Source organism: Pongo pygmaeus, chromosome 7 (assembly GCF_028885625.2).
Source record: "Pongo pygmaeus isolate AG05252 chromosome 7, NHGRI_mPonPyg2-v2.0_pri, whole genome shotgun sequence".
NCBI classification, from domain to species: Eukaryota; Metazoa; Chordata; class Mammalia; order Primates; family Hominidae; genus Pongo; species Pongo pygmaeus.
Window position 1 is genome coordinate 136,913,457 of NC_072380.2, and position 19,299 is coordinate 136,932,755.

The following is a 19,299-nucleotide window of genomic DNA, read 5'->3' on the forward strand; positions in this document are numbered from 1 at the left end:
CAGCGGCATTTATCGAAGCTGTCAGTAAACACCTTTCCCCTGCAGCCTTCCCAGTGCCCGACAGATGCATTGCAACCATTCTAGCAGGGTGGTGGAGCTGGCGCAAGGCTCTTCATGATGATAACAAATGATGCCTATCTCAAGGACAGAAGTAATTTAATATTCTCTGCCTCCCTTTTCTTTGCATTTCTTTTCCTATAGGAATCTGGGCCTGTGGGACTTTTCTGGTATTTTCTCTATGGGCAGAAGATGTTTTCTGTTAAACTGCATGTTTCTGTTGATGAAATAGTGTTGAAGTTAACAACTACCATAGTTAAAGGCTTTCCTTTAACAGGCCCTAGGCTAAGCACTGCATATGTGTTATTTCATTTATTTTCCAAAGCAACCTTATAGGGTACATGCTGTTAATAGCCTCAGTACAGTGAGACTTAAAGAGGGCAGGTGACTTACCCAAGATCACACAGCTAGTAAATTGTAGAGCCTGGTTTCAAATGCAGATCTGTCTATTCACAAGTCCTATTCACTTGACTATGCTATATGTGTTGTGCTATGCTATGCCATGCTATGCCATGCCATGCTATGCTGTAATATTAAGCTATCCAAAGCCAACCCACAGATAGAGATCAAAAGCATATACTAATGACAGAGCAATGACAGCAATTACGGGGTTCCTCTTGAGTATTTCAGAAACAGCACATTTATTCATTGTTAAATAAGTAGCCTACTGTTTTTCTTCCAGAACAAGGTGCCACTTAGACATGTAAAGTAGCAGAGGAATGGAGTTTGGCATCAAAGGACCTTGGTGCAAATCCTGGTTTTGTAACATCAGTTAGCAAATATCACCAAGCCTTGGTTTCCTTGGCTGTAAAATGGTAATAAAAATGCCGTCTACTTTGTCAGATAGCCAAAAAAGGGCATGCATGAAACACCATGCAAGTTATAAAGTGCCAGAGCTGAGTTTATTAAGAGTAGAGAACAAAGGGGCAGCTGCAATCCTCTTACTGTGGCCCTAACTTATTCTCTGTTGATTTCTATTCTCTCTTCCAAGCATTCTGGATCCTAGCAATCAGTTAGCTCCTCTTAAGCTGACTCTACTTCAAATTAGAGGAACTGGATGAAGTTCCTAGTGTATAACATACTGCTCAGCGGAGCTTAAGTTACCTGTGAATGATCTCTGGAAATAAGTCTGTTTTGTACATTGGAGACCATTTTTCCATGAGTTTTGGACTTATTTCTTGGGTCTCTCCCAGCCATCAAGTCCTTAACTCTGCCTTTCATCAATCCCAAAAGTTAGAGCCAGACAGCCCTAGAAAGCATCTGGCCATTTGACAGATGAGAAAACTGAGACTCAAGAAGACAAATACCATCGGATGGTAATTATGAAGACAATTATGGAATCATCTCATGTTAGAGCTAGGCAGGCTCTTAAAAACCTTCTAGTCCAATTTTCTGGCAATTAGATGAATAAGTTGGGAGGTAGCCTGCTATAATGGAAAGAGTATGAGCTTTGGTATCATACAGACCCAGACCTGGGTTCAAATTCCAGTTGGTTGGCTTGTTGCCTGTGTGACCTTGGAAAAGTTACTTAATCTGTGTGATTTCATTTCTTCATCTACATAAGGGAGACCTACCTTGCTTATTGCTATGACTAATAGACTAATAGAATAAACAAACCTGGGACAAAGTGAGTGATCAGTAAAGCACTGCAATTACAGTTAGATATATTATTATTCCACTATTGATGGATGTGTAAAGGAGGAATTAAAATCAATAGAAGCTTTATATTTTTTCCCACAGTTTTCAAATATTTTCTGAATGCCTATACGTGCAAGTCATTGCCTATGGGGCTAAGATTTCTCAATGGGAATGAAAGACTACATATATACATGTTTTCATGAAACATTTCTAGGTCATAGGACATTTAATGCTACTCTGAGTTGGGCCAGGGTTCCAGTTCAAAGGATGAATGAGACCATCTAGATTTTAACTCATGATTTTACCTGTAATAAAAGTCCACTGCACTTCTTTACTCATTCGGCAGCCCTGCCACTCCCTCTCTGTCCTTCAACCTTACCCCATGTATTCTATATATTTCTTATATCTCCCATGATTATATTATAATGGCTGCCAGCAACCAAACTTACTTGTGAATAAGTCCTGACCTGTTTAGGGTGAATGGGTAAGTTAACACAAGACCACTGCCTCAGCAGAATCTCAGATTTTTGTACTGGGGTAAGAAATCAATCATACCTCCGAAGTCAAGTAATGCCCAGTCCATGTGTGATTCAGAGGAAGAAGCTTTATCAGCAATCGTGTGTAATAAAATGCTTCACTACTACCAGCCCTGCCTCCCTCCTATCATCTTGAATTTCAATGCATAAAACCAAAAGAGGCAGGAGAAATGAGCGTCTCTGTCACCAAGAATAGGAGCTCCAGGAGACCAGAAATTCTGTTTTTCTTAATCATTGTTAAGGCTCTAGTGCCTAGAACAGTGCGTGGCATACAAAGGATCCCCAAAAGTGCTGACTGAATGAGTGAACAAGAGAAAATGGCTCTTAACTTTTGCGGGGGTCCCATCTCATCCTTTGATAAATCAAGACATACATCCCTGACAGGAACTATGGCATAGTGCTCTAAAGAAACACATAACTCACGATTTTCAAATAAAATAGGCCATTTCTTATTGAGGGAACAGGAAGAGTGGGGGAGTGCTATAATAAAAGGATAACCCTAAAATAACTAGTGGGGACAACCAAAAGAATGAGGAATGACAGAAAAAACCCATTCAGCAAATGTGGGGCCACTGTCACCAATTTCCTCTTGACAACTGACAGAGAAGACAGACTGTATCGGATTCAAAAGGGTCTGCCACTCAAGTAATCAGTCCCCTTTCTAATTACTGTAATATTTTTTTCAGATATCAAGTGTTTACAAGAAGAGTAGTACATGTGACTGAGCTTGTGTGTCTGTGTGGACACATGGGACCCTTTCCTTCCACAAATCTTGAAATAACATCATTCCTAGGCTTTTACTGTTCATCATAAAAATGGCTTCTCCCAAGACCAAAAAAAGCAACAATATTTATCAAAATAAAGCAGCGGGATAATCAAAATACTTCCTGGAATTCTCCAACTTGGTAACACTTCTAGAAGGTTGCCATTGGCTCAGTGGGTCTTTGTGACTAGCAACAAAAGCTTTTGCATCTTTTTGCAGGGCAAGGTTGAAGCTGAGTTCCACCTAGTTACAGCCGAAGAAGCTGAGAAAAATCCTGTTGGAAAAGCCCGAAAGGAGCCAGAGCCCCTGGCCAAGCCCAAGTGAGTGGAGTTGCGAGCGGGAACATCAGAAATGGGAAGGGGCCTTTGCAGTCCTTGCTGGTGTCTGATAATGGCATTTCTTTAGAGCAGCCCTGTGGGAGAACTGGGAAGCCAGGAAGCAGTCAATTGCTGCTTTCCAACCTGTGTAGCTTTTTGAAGAAAAAGCTAAATATAAGACATAAACTATGCCTTCCAGGAGCTTTCGATCTATTTGGGGAAAATAACACATTCATAAAATAGTTGTCAGAGTGTAGAAGACGCTATAGTTTCAAAAGGGGGTGAGTCAAGCGATGAATGAGTTAGGAACTTGAAGTGAAGGGTATCATTGGGGCCTGAGGCTGTCAGGAAAGACTTCATAGAAAAGATGGGATCTGAGCTGGCAGGTTGGACAGATGGAGGGTGGTAGGGCCTTGGACTGGGTTCTAACTGGACTCTTGCTCTCTGCTCCACACCAACCTTTAACCATGATACAGGAATCCTCATCATACAAATGTCAGGCTGCTCCTCCTTCAGGCAACGTGCTCTTCTCCCATTTTCAGGGCTCTCCCTATGGGTCCTCAGAAAGTGGGAGTCAGAAACACTTCCTGGGGTCTTAAGCATTCTGAGTGTTGACAGGATGACCCCCTTTTTGATTTTCTCTTCCTTCCCCCTCAGCCGCCCAGACACCTCCTTTTCCTGGTTCATGAGCCCCTTTAAGTGCCTGTACTACCTCATCTGGAAGAATTACAAAAAGTACATCATCATTGCTTTCATTCTGATCATCCTCATCATCTTCCTCGTCCTTTTCATCTACACCTTGCCAGGAGCCATCAGCCGAAGGATCGTTGTGGGCTCATAGAGGATCATGGAGGACTCAGATCCTCGCCATATACTAATCCTCTCTTCCTCGTCTGGGAGCATCTAAGAACATGTCCCATGCATGGCACTGTGCTGAGTGCTAAGGGGACAGATCAACCCTTCTTGGAAGAGATGGAAAAGAAACATTTCCTCCCTGCTCCAACCCCTGCCTCCAAGTTTCAAACTTGTAAGGCATGTTTTATCCCTTGGGCAGCATGAAATAAGGCACTTTCACCTCATGGTAATCAACAATGACCTCAAATTGACTTAGATCAATGTTTTCTTTATGTAATTGGTTATATTCTGAGAAGTTTAGTTCTGGGTCAGAGATTTTATTAGAAGTATTTTATCTTAAGTAAATTTTTAGGCCAGTTGTGGTGGCTCACGCCTATAATCCCAGCACTTTGGGAGGCTGAGGCAGGTGGATCACTTGAGGCCAGGAGTTCAAGACTAGCCTGGCCAACATAGTGAAACAGCTTCTATACTAAAAATACAAAAATTGTCGGGCGTGGTGGCACACACCTGTAACCCCAGCCACTCAGGAGGCGGAGGTTGCAGTGAGCCGAGATTGTGCCACTGCACTCCAGCCTTGGTGACAGAGCAAGACTCTATATTGGAAAAATATAAAAAATAAATTTTAGAGCAAACAAACTGAAAATATTATAGCAAATTACTAGATATTGAACCTGTCCCATATATCTTAACCTTGTGTAATCCTTGTAGTTTACAGAACACATTCACTTAGGCTGTGAAACTGGCTTGCAGACAATGTCACATAAATCATCTAAAATACCTTATTGTTGAAATTTCCATCTAGAGACGAGATGTTGTGGATTTTCTATTAAAGTCACCACTTGCAGAACATGTTCAATAGTAGTAGTTGGTTCTGGAGAAACCTATTTTGATTTATGCTCTGTGGCAATTTCCAGATGGGAACTTTATAATATGTTGTAAGATATATGAAATATAATTGTGTGGATGGGTCAGAGGCAGCTCCATGCCACCAGTAGGAATTCTCTTTTGTCAGATATACAAGCTCCACCAAGTATGGTGTTCCCATAGACCATGATACAAATAGCCATCCCTGGCACTATTCAGCACTTAGCCTGACCACCATATGTACCAGGTTTTATCATGAATCTTAAGCACAAATTTTTATTTTATTTGAGACAGCGTCTTACTCTTCACCCAGGCTGGAGGCCTCCTGGGTTCAAGCAATTCTCATGCCTCAGCCTCCCGAGTAGCTGGGATTACAGGCACTCGCCACCACACCTGGCTAATTTTTTTTTTTTTTTTTTTTTTTTTTGTATTTTTAGTAGAGATGAGGTTTCACCAGGTTGGCCAGGCTAGTCTTGAACTCCTAGCCTCAAGTGACCTGTCTGCCTCGGTCTCTCAAAGTGCTAGGATTACAGGCAGGAGCCACCACACGCAGCTGCTTAAGCACAAACTAATTTCAAAACCAATCTTAGAAATGATATCCTATGCACTTGTCAAACGGGGTCAGTTTTTCTTGAAAGTAAACCTCTGCTCTTCATCACACAATCTAAATCTGCCACCCTACCTAAGGCAGGGACTTGAAATGAGGGGCAGGTTTTCTCAGATAAAATAAGGAAACAGAAGAATTGGAATATTTCGTCTCAATTCCCATGTACAATTTTCAGCCTCATATGCAAATCAATATGGCAACCATTTCTTTTTTCTATCAGCAAGAGCCATGTGTTGGTATTGAGAGGCTAGGTTGGAGTTCCCCTCTTGACACCAGAAATACCAGGGCTACTGTTTTGTTTGATAGCCTAGCACAGATGTAACTCTTCTGAAGGGTAACATTTACTACTACATAGAAAGTCATTTTTAGAATGTTCCTAGTCCATCAAAGAAAGACTAAAAGAATGTTCTGTGTGATTCTGCACTTAAGTCTTTTTCACTGAATTCTGGCCCTAGATGCTCACTCACTAGTAACCATAATGCCCTGTTTGTTTTCCCCAAATGCTGAAATGGAACATTTACTGCATTGGCAATGTTTTCTAGTGGGATTGGTTACAGAAACTCTCATTCATTCTTACTGTGCAATATTACACAGCCATAATTAATGATGTAGTTAAAAATATTTGATGGCATATAATATATACATTGAATACATTGTAAGTAAGAAAATATACAGGTTAGAAAACTGTATAGCATATTGTAAAGAGAAAATATATATACACGCATAGCAAAAAATGTCAGGAAGAATATACCAAAATGTTAACGATTATCTTTAAGTAGTATCATCTTTTTCACTTCTTGTCTTTGTTTCTCCTAAAACTTCTAAAATAAAAAGGTATTATTTTTCATGTAAAAGTTTAATAAACTTATGTGTCCATTTAAAAATATTCATCGAGTGTCTCCTATGTTCTGGGCAGCGGGGATACGGCAGAGATAAGACAAACATGTCACCCTACCTACATGGATCTTTCACTCCAGTAGCTCCCCAAGATATTTTATCTTCAAATTATGGGTCATCCAAGAAAAGCACCAGATAAGGAATGTATTTCACAGATGAGGTTTAGGAAAAAGTATGAATATACCTCTGGTGATGTTGACAAGGAGAAGAGCATTATTTTAGGATAAATTTGAAAGTAAGTTATTATACTTTCTGCTGGATTGTGGACAGGGAGATGACAGGTAAACTCTTGACAAAATGTACATTTTTCAAATTCATACTAAAAAGCTAAAGTTGAAAATCCTTCTTAGTTAAACAGAGCTCATTAACTCTCCTTTGATGTCAAAAGACATCCAAATGCTAAAGGCCTGGAGCAGTATTTGAAACACTTTTGGATCAGATGGCATCTTAAGAAATGTGTGAGAAGAAGTGGAAAGCAATGATAATTTTGGAATCAGCTATGTCTGGTATTCTATACATAGTATATTACATGCCTGTCCTGCATGTAAAAATTAAATAAAATAATGTTCTGTGCCTAATTGTGCAGCCCTGGTGCTAAAGATATTAGTGTTTTTTTTTTTAAACCCATTTCCCAAGAAGTTGTCATGAGTTCCTACTTGTGTTCTTAAATAAGATTAATTTAAATTTATTCATTTGACAGCTTAGAGTTTTCTTACAGTTTAAATCTGTTTCAGAAAGGTTTTATTTATGTATTTCACAACATTTGAATATTTTTCCCCCAAACAAAGCAAAACAAAATTAATACCAGCAATAACAACAACAACAACAAACAACCTGCAGGATGGGATATCCAGTTCTGTGTCACCAGAGGTTGAAACATTTGGTACCTCTCTTGCTCATTCCTTTATAAGACACATACATGGAAATTACAAGATCTACTTAACAGCTGGGGCCATTTGGTGCTTATTCATTTAACAGATGATTATTGAGTTCCATCCATTCCAGGTGCTGTAATCAGCACTGGGGATACAAAAGTGAACAGCTGAAGTCCTTGCTCAAACTCATGGAACACAGAGCTCGATGGAGAGAAGACATAAAACAATCACACTCATAGATCATTACAGACTGATGGACTAAACAGAAACAAAATACTGGAAGCAGAGAAAGAACACCTTACAGGAGGCCTGCACCCAGTCTGGCATCAGAGAGGCATCCTGGGGAAGGGATGAATTCAATCCACCCCTTCAAACTCTCCATGCTACAGACCCATCGACATGTTAGCCTTGCACCAGAGTGTGCCATGGACTTTTCCTCACCAAATATATGAACCTCCTCATATGACTAAGAAATCAGAGTGGCATCCTGGGGAAGGGATGGCTTAAGGGAGATGACAGAAGAAGAGATGGAGAGAAGGAAGAGCTCCCAGACAGAAGATGGCATGTGCAAAGGCCCCATGGTGAGAGGGTGCAAGGCACACAGAGGAGTCTGAAAGACAGCATCATAGTGAGAGGCAGAGGGTCCTGAGACGGAGCTGGAAAGTCACGCAGGGGCCATATCCTTAAGGGTTTGGGTCTTTATTTTAAGGGCAATGGATAGCTATTGAAGAATTTTAAGCAATGGAAAGGTAAACTTAGATTTCCATTCCATATGGAGAACAGATTAGTAGCCCTTCAGACAAGAGGGTGGCTATGTTCACTCAGTAATGGCAGCAAAGGAGGGAAGTGGAGGGATCAGAGATTCTGTCTTTAAGGCTCCAGGGTGGTCTAATGGGGAACTTGGATCTAGTGTTGACTCTGTTTCATACAAACTATGTGACCTAAGGCAGCTACTTTCTCATCTCTGATCCACAGTTTCCTAGTCATATGAGGAGGTTCATATATTTGGTGAGGAAAAGTCCATGGCATATTCTGGTGCAAGGCTAACATGTTGATGGGTCTGTAGCATGGAGAGTTTGAAGGGGTGGATTGAACTCAGAGCTGGATTGTGAAGGACGTTGAATGCCATGCTAAAAAGGTTGGATTTATGCAACATAAAGTGGTGAACGCTGGGAGGGTTTAAGCAGAGAAGTGGCAAGAACAGGTCGATGAATTCGACAAGCTGTTCAGCCTTCTGTGCATAACAAATTGTCAGGGACAATTGAGGTGGGAGACATCCTAGAAATCACAAGACATAACCCTGGCAGTGATACAGGAGACAAAAAGAAATTATTTAGGCCGATAGTGAGAGTAAGAGAGTTCTCAGTGGAAGTTGCTTTTAATAAAAAGCAGCCCCCAAAATAATTTTCTAACAGAAAGCAGCCTGAAAAATCAAGCTGCAAACATAGATAAGCAAGCTGGAAGCTTACATAGGTAAATGCCGGCAGCTATGCCAATAGAAAAGGACTACCTGGAAGCCAGGTATGTTCAACATGGAGGCTCCCACCTTTTCTTTGTCATGTGTGCAGTAAACAAGCAGGCAACATGGCACCAGCCAGGTAGAGAACCCATCTGCATAATAAGAGATTAGGGTGGAGCGGCCAGCTTCTTTGTGCACTATGTAAATGGAACATCTGGTCCAACCAATCCTCTGTGCCCTATGTAAATCAGACACTGCCTCAAGCTCATCTATAAAACCAACCTCAGCACACTGGGAACCGGGAGATCCATTCCAAACCTCTTCCTTCTGCACAAGGGAGCTTTTCTCTTTTGCCTATTAAACTTCTCCTCTTAAACTCACTCCTTGTGTGTCTGCATTCTTAATCTCCTTGGTATGAGGCAATGAACCTCGGGTTCATTGTTTGAACCCCAGACAAACAATGTCGACGCCACTTCAGCAGGATATAAGAACCTATGCCAGGACCGTGGCTGCGAGGATGGAAAGGGAAAGCCAGATTCCAGAATCTTGATGATGTTCCTCCCAGAGGTGCCTGCCAGAGAGGACAAGGGAGTTTGGATGCTGGCTCCACAATTTCTACCTGGGCAGGTCACTTAGCCTCCCAGAGTCTCAATTTCCTCATTTGATAAAAAGGAGGTATTAGCTGCTTGGCAAACATTGGTGTAAAGATTGAAGAAAATGTATGGAAAGCGTATAGCAAGAGCCTGGCACAAAGCCAGTCCTCAAAGGTAGTAGCTTATGTCACAGGTATCACTTCTACAGGCAGAATCAACAGGGTATGGGGCTTAATTGGAAATGGACAGTGAGAAAAAAGGATCAGACCTTTCAGAAATGTTCTGCTACACAGACTAAGAAACTTTTCAACCAGTAATTATCCTGAATGCGTTAGTTTTCTATTGCTTTCTGTAACGGATTACAACAAACTCAATCGACTAAAGCAATACAGATTTACTGTCTTACAGTTCTGTGGGTCAGAAGTCCACCATGGGTCTCACCGAGCTAAACTCACGATGCCGGCAGGGCTGCCTGCCCTCTGGAGGCTTTAGGGGAAAGGCTGCTTCCTGGCCTTTTTCAGCTTCTAGAGACGGCCTGCATTCCTGGGCTCTGGGCCCCCTTTCTCCATTTTCAAAGCCAGCAACATTCCAGCATCTCCCTGTGCCTTTCTTCTGTAGTCACATCTCACTCTGACTACACCTGAAAAAGTTCTTGCTTTTTTTTAATGCTTCTAATATTTTAAGTTGTTATTTTTTTGAGACAGAGTCTCACTCTGTTGCCCAGGCTGGAGTACAGTGGTGGGATATTGGCTCACTGCAACCTCCACATCCCAGGCTCAAGCAATTCTGTCTCAGCCTCCCAGGTAGCTGGAATTACAGGCACCAGCCACCATGCCCAGCTAATTTTTGTATTTTTAGTAGAGACGTTGTTTCACCATATTGGCCAGGCTAGTCTCGAACTGCTGACCTCAAGTGATCTGCCCGTCTCGGCCTCCTAAAGTCCTGGGATTACAGGTGTGAGCCACCATGTCTGGCTTAAGTTGTTATTTCTTTTAAGGCCCATGTGATAATATTGCCCCCCACTCTATAATCCGGGATAGTTTCCCCCATTACAAGGTCCTTAATCACATTTGCAAAGGAGACACTTTGTCATATAAAGGAACATTCACAAGTTTTAGGATTAGGACATGGGCTTTTTTTTTTTTGGCAGAGGGAGATACTATTCATCTACCTCTACCACATTGAATATCTCCCAGGCATGGTAGTTCAGCTCAATTTGGAAGTCATTTCAGCAGAGCTTTGAAAGTTGGTGGGATGATTATGGTATGTGAAAGGGAAGGCTCCATAGACACCTTTCTCTCAGAATAAGATGTTTTCATTTGCTGTTCAACCTCTCAAGTGACAATTATCTCAGAAAAAAAAGGGAAGGATCCCTCCTGTCCTTCCCTGACTGATTAAATCCTGGAGAGCACAGTGGATGAGGTGCTTTCTGAGCAGATGTGACAGGACTCTGCCACTTCTTCCCACATCCCAGCCTCAGAAGAGCCACATAAACCTCTTAAGTTCAGCTTTTCTTTAACGCGGCGGCAGTAGTTTCTTTACATTCTTTGTTCTCCCTAGTTTATAAAGGGCAATTTGAGAAAAGTACATTTTTCTGAAGCATTGTGTGGTTTCTGCATCACAAAGAAAATGGGCTTTGGAAACGGAGAGAATGCCATTGAAACTTAGGCGTTGCCACTTACTAGCTGCATGACCTTGAGGGAGTTATTCAATGGCTCTGAATCTCATGTTCCTGATGCATAAAATGAAGATAACACCCATCTTACAGGATTGTGTAAGGGTTGGGCATGTGCAGTGGTGGTAATGACTGGGGACAGAAGTAGAGGAACATTATTATAAAGTGTCTAGTGTATTGTCTTCTATATGATAGGTATTTAAATTAATAATCACTTACTATCTAAGCAACAAACAACTAATATTCCTTCAGTGCTCTTATAGATTGCAAAGTAATACATACAGTTCCTCATGAATTCTCCCAAGAACCCCATTTTGTAGAGAGGAAACAGCTACAGGAACCTCCAGATCACCTGTTCATTTGGAACAGATCTAAGACCCAAGCCCAGGCCTCCTTTCTACTCCTTTGCTCTTTCCTTCCTAAGAGGCTTTCTGATGGTTGATTTAAGGTGGGTAAGGTTGCCTCCAGGCAGAAAATTCCTCAGTGATTTTTTTGAGGTTTATTCATGAGTTAGGGGTTGATCTAGCACCACTGAAACATCTCAAATATGTTTTACACAACACTATCATGTTTTGACCCTCTCTTTTTACTCGAACCATATCATTTGATGGTTAGAGAATGTAATGGGCATCTCTCATTCATGCTACCCTAGACCTTCAAATATTTTTTTCCACATTTGACACATCTTCTAGTGAGAATCTCCCCATTCTCAGTGCAGAAAACAAACTCCGGAGTGCAGACACTTAACTGAGCTCCCCACAGCCAGGCATACAACTTGGAAATTAGTTGAAACAGAAAAAGAAGGAGGTATCGATCACCCCAGACAGTGCTAGCTGCATAATAAACATCCATTTCTCCCTCCTCCTTGGTAGTAGAATCCCAGCTGTAGTTGGGGGAGAATGTGCTGAACTAAAAGCACATATGTCCAGTCTCTTGCTATTAGGGGTAGCCAAGGCTATGTAAGCAGGGATCACTGGGGAGGGCTTTTAGGAAATCTCATTAAAGGGAGTTCACCCAGTGGCAGGCTCTCCACGCATTTCTTCTTCCTCCTTCATCGCAACTGAATTGTGGTATGATAGCTGGGGTCACATCAATTGTGCAGTCGCCAAGCCATTTCTAGTTGGTCTGTCTCTGGATTTTTCTATGCGAAAGCCAAATAAACCTCTTTCTAAAGCCAAAGTTATTTGGGGGTGTTTGTGTTATACACAGCTGAATCAAATCCCAACTGACACAAAGAAGCTTTCCTTGACCTTACAGAAATGGAGCCCCTTTCTTCTAGTACCTTGTCTGAGTTGCTTCACCTCAGATCAATAAAGGACCAGGTAACACTAGGCCCCTTTGTGATCACATTTCTCTTCAAGTTAGAGCTAAAGCCCATGGAGAATTTCATGTCAGGAGGCACCTCTGCATTGGTGGACCAAGCCAAGCAGTTAGAATCTTCAAGTAAAAGTTCTCTCTTTTATTTCCTGAGCTTCTGTTAAACTTCACCTTTAACTTTTTAAAATGTACTTTTAATTTTGGTATAATATACATAACACAAAATTTACCAATTTAACTATTTTTACAAGTACAGTTTTTTTTTTCCTTTTTTTCATGGAGAATGGGGTCTCGCTATATTGCCTGGGCAGGTCTTGAACTCCTGGGCTCAAGCTACCCTCCTGACTCTGCTTCCCTAAGTGCTGGGATTACAGGTGTGAGCCACTGTACTTGGCCATGTATAGTTCTGTGACATTAAGTACATTCACATTGTCATGCAACCATCATCGCCATCTATCTCTAGAACTTTTTTCATACTGTAAAACTGAAACTTTGTACCCATAACCCCCAATTTCTCCCTCCCCTTAGCCCCTGGAAACCACCATTCTACTTTCTGTATGAATTCAACTAATACAGTATTTGTTCTTTTGTGACTGGTGTATTTCACTTAGTATACTGTCTTCAAGGTTCATCTATGTTGTAGCATGTGTCAGAATTTCTCTCCTTTTAAAAGCTGAATAAAATAAAAACACATTTTGTTTATCCATACATGGGCACTTGAATTGCTTTCACCTTTTTGCCATTGTAAATAATGTGGCTATAAACATAGGTATACAAATATCTCCTCTAGACACTGTGTGATAGTCTGTTCTTGCATTACTGTGAAGAAATTCCTGAGACGGTAATTTATAAAGAAAAGAAGTTTAGGGGAGTTGGGTCAAGATGGCAGACTAGAAGCAGCTCATGTGCGCTGCTGTCATGGAGAGGAAACAAAGGGCTAGTGAATGCTGACTCTGCAGGCTGATCATCTGAGAAACACATCAGGATCCATCAAAAGCAGTAGGGGAACAGGGAGAGCAGAGAGGAGGAAAGCTGGGCACCAGCCTGTCTGGGCTCATTGCAGAACTGGAAGAACCTCTCCATCATGGGAAAGGGTGAGTGAGTGAGAGCCTCCTGAGGGATTCACAGTCTTCACAGGGATCTACGCAAAACTGGGAATAGGAGAATACCCCTGGCACCCTAACACAACCTCTCCAACCATGCTTCTAAACTGAGACAGAGAGCCACTTGGATGTTTTGCAGAAGAAGCTCTTGAGTCTAAGGGGACCTCTACAAGCCTTGAGGTCTGCAGCAGACCAGCACTGGTGTCATGGCCCAAATAGAGGCTGCAGTCACACAGTGCCTGGGAGCAGTAGGATTGCTCTGCCCACTCTCACCAGACAAGGCTCAGCACCAGCTTCCAGTCCAGCAGATTACTTCTGTGTGAACTCAGCCAGTGGGTGACCCTACCCACTCCTGCCACTGGTAGCCCAGGAGGGCAACACCTGCTAGATATTCCAGCCCAGTGGTCTCACTTTCACTTGAATTCAGTTGCAGGCACAGCCTCTTGTCACTCCAGGAAGCACCCGGATGGCAGAGTGGGTGGCCTCACCTACCCATGGTGGCCAGGCAGGCAATGGCTGTTAGGACTTCTAGCCCAGTGGTCCCACTTCTGTGTGAACTCAGCTGGCAGGTGCAGCCTCCTGTTGTCTTGGGAAGCACCTGGATGGCAGGATGGGCAACCCCCCCACCCCTGCCATTGGTAGCCAGGTGGGCAAGGGCTGCTAGAGCTTCCAACCAAGTGGTATTGCTTCTGTCTGAATGTAGCCAGCAGATACAGCCTCCTGTTCTTCTGGGAGGCAGCCAAACAGTAGGTTCAGTGACTCCACCTACTTCTACCTCTCATAGCCAGGTGAACCACACCTGCTAGTGCTCCCAGCTCAGAAGTCCTACTTCTGACTGAATTTCCTGAGGGGAACAGCCTCCTGTCATCCCAGAAATACCTAGATGACAGGACAGGCAACTCCAGCTATCCCCACCTATTGTAGCCAGACAGGCCACACTCACTAAGCTTGCAGCCCACATTCCCACTTCTGTTTGAACTCTGCAGGTGGGTGCGACACTGTGTTTCCCTGGGAAGCACTCAGACAGAAGATTAGGGCTGACCCAGCAGGCATACAGCCTGTCTGCCAATTGCAGCCTCTACTTAAGGGAGCCCCATGAACCAGAATCCCCCAAAAAAGAAACGTGACACTAATTAGAGGGGGCTCCAAGACTCAGCAGTGGACTAGACTCAAAACCAATTGACTGAACCCACCTTATACTACAATCAAACCCCCAAAGGCATCAAAGAAGATTAAAAAAAAAAAACCCATACAAAGGACAGCAACTTCAAAGATAGAAGCATCAGCCCAGGCAGATAAGAAAGAACCAGTGCAAGAACTTTGGCAACTCAAAAAGCCATGGTGTCTTCTTGCCTCCAAACAGCAGTAGTTCCCCAGCAATGGTTCTTAACCAGGTTGAAATGGCTGAAATGTCAGAAATTGAAGAAGATGGATAGGAAGGAAGATCGACATTCAGTACAAAGTAAAAAACCAATCCAAGGAATCTAAGGAATACAATAAAACAATGTAGGAGATAAAAGACAAAACGGCCATTTTAAGAAAGAACAACTTGAATTACTAGAGCTGAAAAACTCAGTTCAAGAACTTCATCATACAGTTGCAAGTATTAACAGCAGACTTGACCAAGCTGAAGAAAGAATCTCAGAGCTCAAAGATCAGTTCTCCAAAATAACTCAGTCAGACAAAAGTAAAGGAAAACCAATAAAGAATAAACAAATCCTCCTAGATATATGGGATTACATAAAGAGACCAAATCTATGATTCATTGGTATCCCTGAAAAAGAGGGTGAGAAAGCAAGCAACTTGGAAAACATATCTGAGAATAGCATCCATGAAAATGTCCCTAACCTTGCTAGAGAGGCCAACATTCAGGAAACGCAGAGAACCCCTGTGAGATGCTATACAAGATGACCATCCCCAAGACACATGGTCATCAGATTATTCAAGGTTGAAGTGAAAGAAAAAAATATTAAAGGAAGCTAGAGAGAAGGGACAAGTCACCTACAGAGGAAATCCCTTCGAGCTAACAGCAGACCTTTCAGTAGAAATCCTACAAGCCAGATGAGATTAGGGGCCTATATTCAGCATTGTTAAAGAAAAGAAATTCCAACCAAAAATTTCATATCTGGCCAAACTAAGCTTCATAAGAAAAGGAGAAATAAGATCCTTCTCAGACAAGCAAATACTAAGAGAATTTGTTACCACCAGATTTGTCTTACAAGAGGTCCTTAAGGGAGTTCTAAATATGGAAAGGAAAGATTGTTACTGGCTACCAAGAAAACACACTTAAGTACATAGACCATTGACACTATAAAGCAACCACACAAGCAAGTTGATATAATAACCAGCTAACAACATGATGACAGAATAAAACCTGTACATATCAATATTAACCTTGACTGTAAACAAGCTATTAATAAATGCCCCAATTAAAAGGCATGGAGTAGCGAGTTGGATAAAGAAGCAGGACCCAACTGTATGCTATATACAAGAGACTCACATCACATGCAACACAACCCATAGGCTCAAGGTAAAGGGATGGAGAAAAATGCACCAAGCAAACAGAAAACAGAAAAAAAAAAAAAAGCAGGAGTTGCTATTCTAATTTCAGACCAAACAGATGAAACCAACAATGATCAAAAAAGACAAAGACATTACATAGTGGTGAAGGGTTCAATTCAACAAGACCACCTAACTATGCTAAGTATATATGCACCCAACACAGGAGCCCCTATATTCATAAAGCAAATTCTTAGAGATGTATGAAGAAACCTAAATAACCATACAATAATAGTGAGAGACTTCAACCCATCACTGAGAGTATTTGACAGATTGTTGAGGCATCAAACAAAGATATTCAGGACCTGAACTCAACATTTGACCAAATGGGCCTAACAGACATCTACAGAACTCTTCACCTAAAACCAACAGAATATACATTCTTGTCATCTGCATATAGAACACACTCTAAAATTGACCACACAACAGCCATAAAACAATCTCAGAAAATTCAAAAAAACCCAAAATCATACCGAACATGCTCAGACCACAGCACAATAAAAATAGAAATCAATACTAAGAAAATCACACAGAACCATACAATTTCATGGAAAGTAAACAACCTGCTCCCAAATGACTTTTGGTTAAACAACGAAATTAAGGTAGAAATCAAGAAATTCTTTGAAATTAGTGAGAACAAAGATAAAACATACCAGAATCTCTAGGACATAGCTAAGGCAATGTTAAGAAGGATGTTTATAATGTTAAATATCCACATCAAAAAGTTAGAAAGATCTCAAATTAACAACCAACATTTCACCTAAAGGAACTAGAAAAACAAGAGCAAAACAACCCTGAAACTGTGAGAAGACAATAAGTAACCAAAATTAGAGCTGAACTATAGAAAACTGAGACATGAAAAACCATACAAATGATCAACAAATCCAGGAGTTTGTTTTTTGAAAGAATAAATAAGATTTATAGACCACTAGCTAGACTAATAAAGTAAAGATCTAAATAAACATAATCAGAAATGACAAAGGGGACATTTGCAACCAACCCCACAAAAATACAAAAAAACTCTGAGACTACTACAAATACCTCTATGCATACAAACTAGAAAACCTAGAAAAAATGGATAAATTCTCAGAAACATATAATCTCCCAAGATTGAAGCAGGAAGAAATTGAATTGTTGTACAGACCAACGAGTTCCAAAATTGAATCAGTAATAAAAAGTCTACCAACCAAAAAAAGCCCAGGACCACATGGATTCACAGACAAATTTTACCAGATATATAAACAAGACCTGGTACCATTTCTACTAAAACTATTCCAAAAAATTGAGAAGGGACTCCTTCCTAACACATTTCATGAGGCCAGCATCATCTTGATACCCAAACCTGGCCAGAGATGCAACAAAAAAAGAAAACTTCAGGCCCATACCCCTAATGAACGTAGATGCAAAAATTCTCAACAAAATACTAGCAAACTGAATCCAGCAGCATATCAAAAAGCTAACCCACCACAATCAAATAAGCTTTATCCCTGGAATGCAAGGTTGGTCCAATACATGCAAATCAATAAATGTAATTCATCACATAAACAGATCTAAAAACAAAAACCACATGATCATATCAATAGATGCAGGAAAAGCTTAAATAAAATTTAACATCCCTGTACGCTAAAAACATTCAAACTAGGCATTGAAGGAACATACCTCAAAATAAGAGCCATTTATGAAAAATTCACAGCCAAAATCATACCCTGGGGAAAAGCTGGAAGCATTCCCCTTGAGAACTAGAACAAGACAAGGATTTCCACTCTCACAACTCCTATTCAACATAGTACTGGAAGTCCTAGCCAGAGCAATCAGACAAGAGGAAGAAATAAAAGTCATCCAAATAGGAAGAGAGGAAGTCAAACTATCTCTGCTTGCAGGTGACATGATTCTTACTTAAAATACCCCATAGTTTCTGCCCAAAAGCTCCTAGATTTAATAAGTTCAGCTAAGTTTTAGGATACAAAGTCAATATACAAAAATTAGTAACATGTCTATATACCAACAACATTCAAGCTGATAGCCAGATCAAGAATGCAATCTCATTCACAATAGCCACAAAAAGAATAAAATACCTTGGAATACAGCTAACCAGGGAGGGTGAAAGATATCTGCAATAAGAATTATAAAATACTGCTCAAAGAAATCAGAGATGACACAAACAAATGGAAAAATATTTCATGCTCATGAACAGGAAGAAGCAATATTGTAAGAATAGCCATATGGCCCACAGCAATATACAGATTCAATGCTATTCCTATCAAACCACCAGTGACATTCTTTACAGAGTTAGAAAAATAATCTTAAAATTCATATGGAACCAAAAAAGAGCTTGTATTCAAGGGGATCCTAAGCAAAAAGAATATAGCTAGAGGCATCACATTACCTGACTTCAAACTATACTACAAGCCTACAGTAACCAAACAGCACGGTACTGGTACAAAAAACAGACACACGGACCAATGGAGCAGAATATAGAGTCCAGAAATAAAGCCACACACCTACAACTATTTGATCCTCAACAAAGTTGACAATAATATGCAAAAGGGAAAAGATTCTCTATTCAATGAATGGTGCTGGGATAACTGGCTAGACATATGCAGCAGACTGAAGTTGGACTCTTTCCTTACAACATATACAAAAATCAACTCGAGATGAATTAAAGACTTAAATGTAAAACCTACAACTATAAAAACCCTACAAGATAACCTAGGATACATCATTCTGGACATAGGCCTTGGCAAAGATTTTATGACAAAGATGACAAAGCAATTGCGACAAAAACAAAAATTGACGAATGGGACCTAATCAAACTAAGGAGTTTCTGCACCTTAGTTTCCTTTTACTCTGTTGAAAGGAAACTATCAACAGAGTAAACAGACAACCTATGGAATGAGAGAAAATAGTTGCAAGCCATGCATCTGACAAAGGGCTAATACCCAGAATCTATTAGGAACTTAAATTTATAAGAGAAAAACAACCCCATTAAAAAGTGGACATAGGACATGAGCAGAAACTTTTCAAAAGAAGACATACACAAGGCCAACAAGCATATGAAAAATAATGCTCAACATCATTAACCATTACAGAAATGCAAATCAAAACCACAATGAGATAGTATCTCACACCAGTCAGACTGGCAATTATGAAAAAGGCAAAAAATGACAGACATTGGCATGGTTGC

At 40.9% G+C, this 19,299-nt stretch overlaps 1 protein-coding gene across 1 annotated transcript in view; it reads left to right on the forward strand.

Annotated features, from left to right (window-relative positions):
• FER1L6 (fer-1 like family member 6) overlaps window positions 1-6,319 on the forward strand; it is a 207,983-nt gene extending 201,664 nt beyond the window's left edge. Inside the window, exons 41-42 of the mRNA XM_063669062.1 lie at window positions 3,214-3,314; window positions 3,969-6,319. Of these exons, the coding sequence (XP_063525132.1) occupies window positions 3,214-3,314; window positions 3,969-4,152 (285 nt within the window). The 3' untranslated portion in view covers window positions 4,153-6,319. The remainder of the gene's footprint in view (window positions 1-3,213; window positions 3,315-3,968) is intronic.
• Window positions 6,320-19,299: the final 12,980 nt, after the last annotated feature.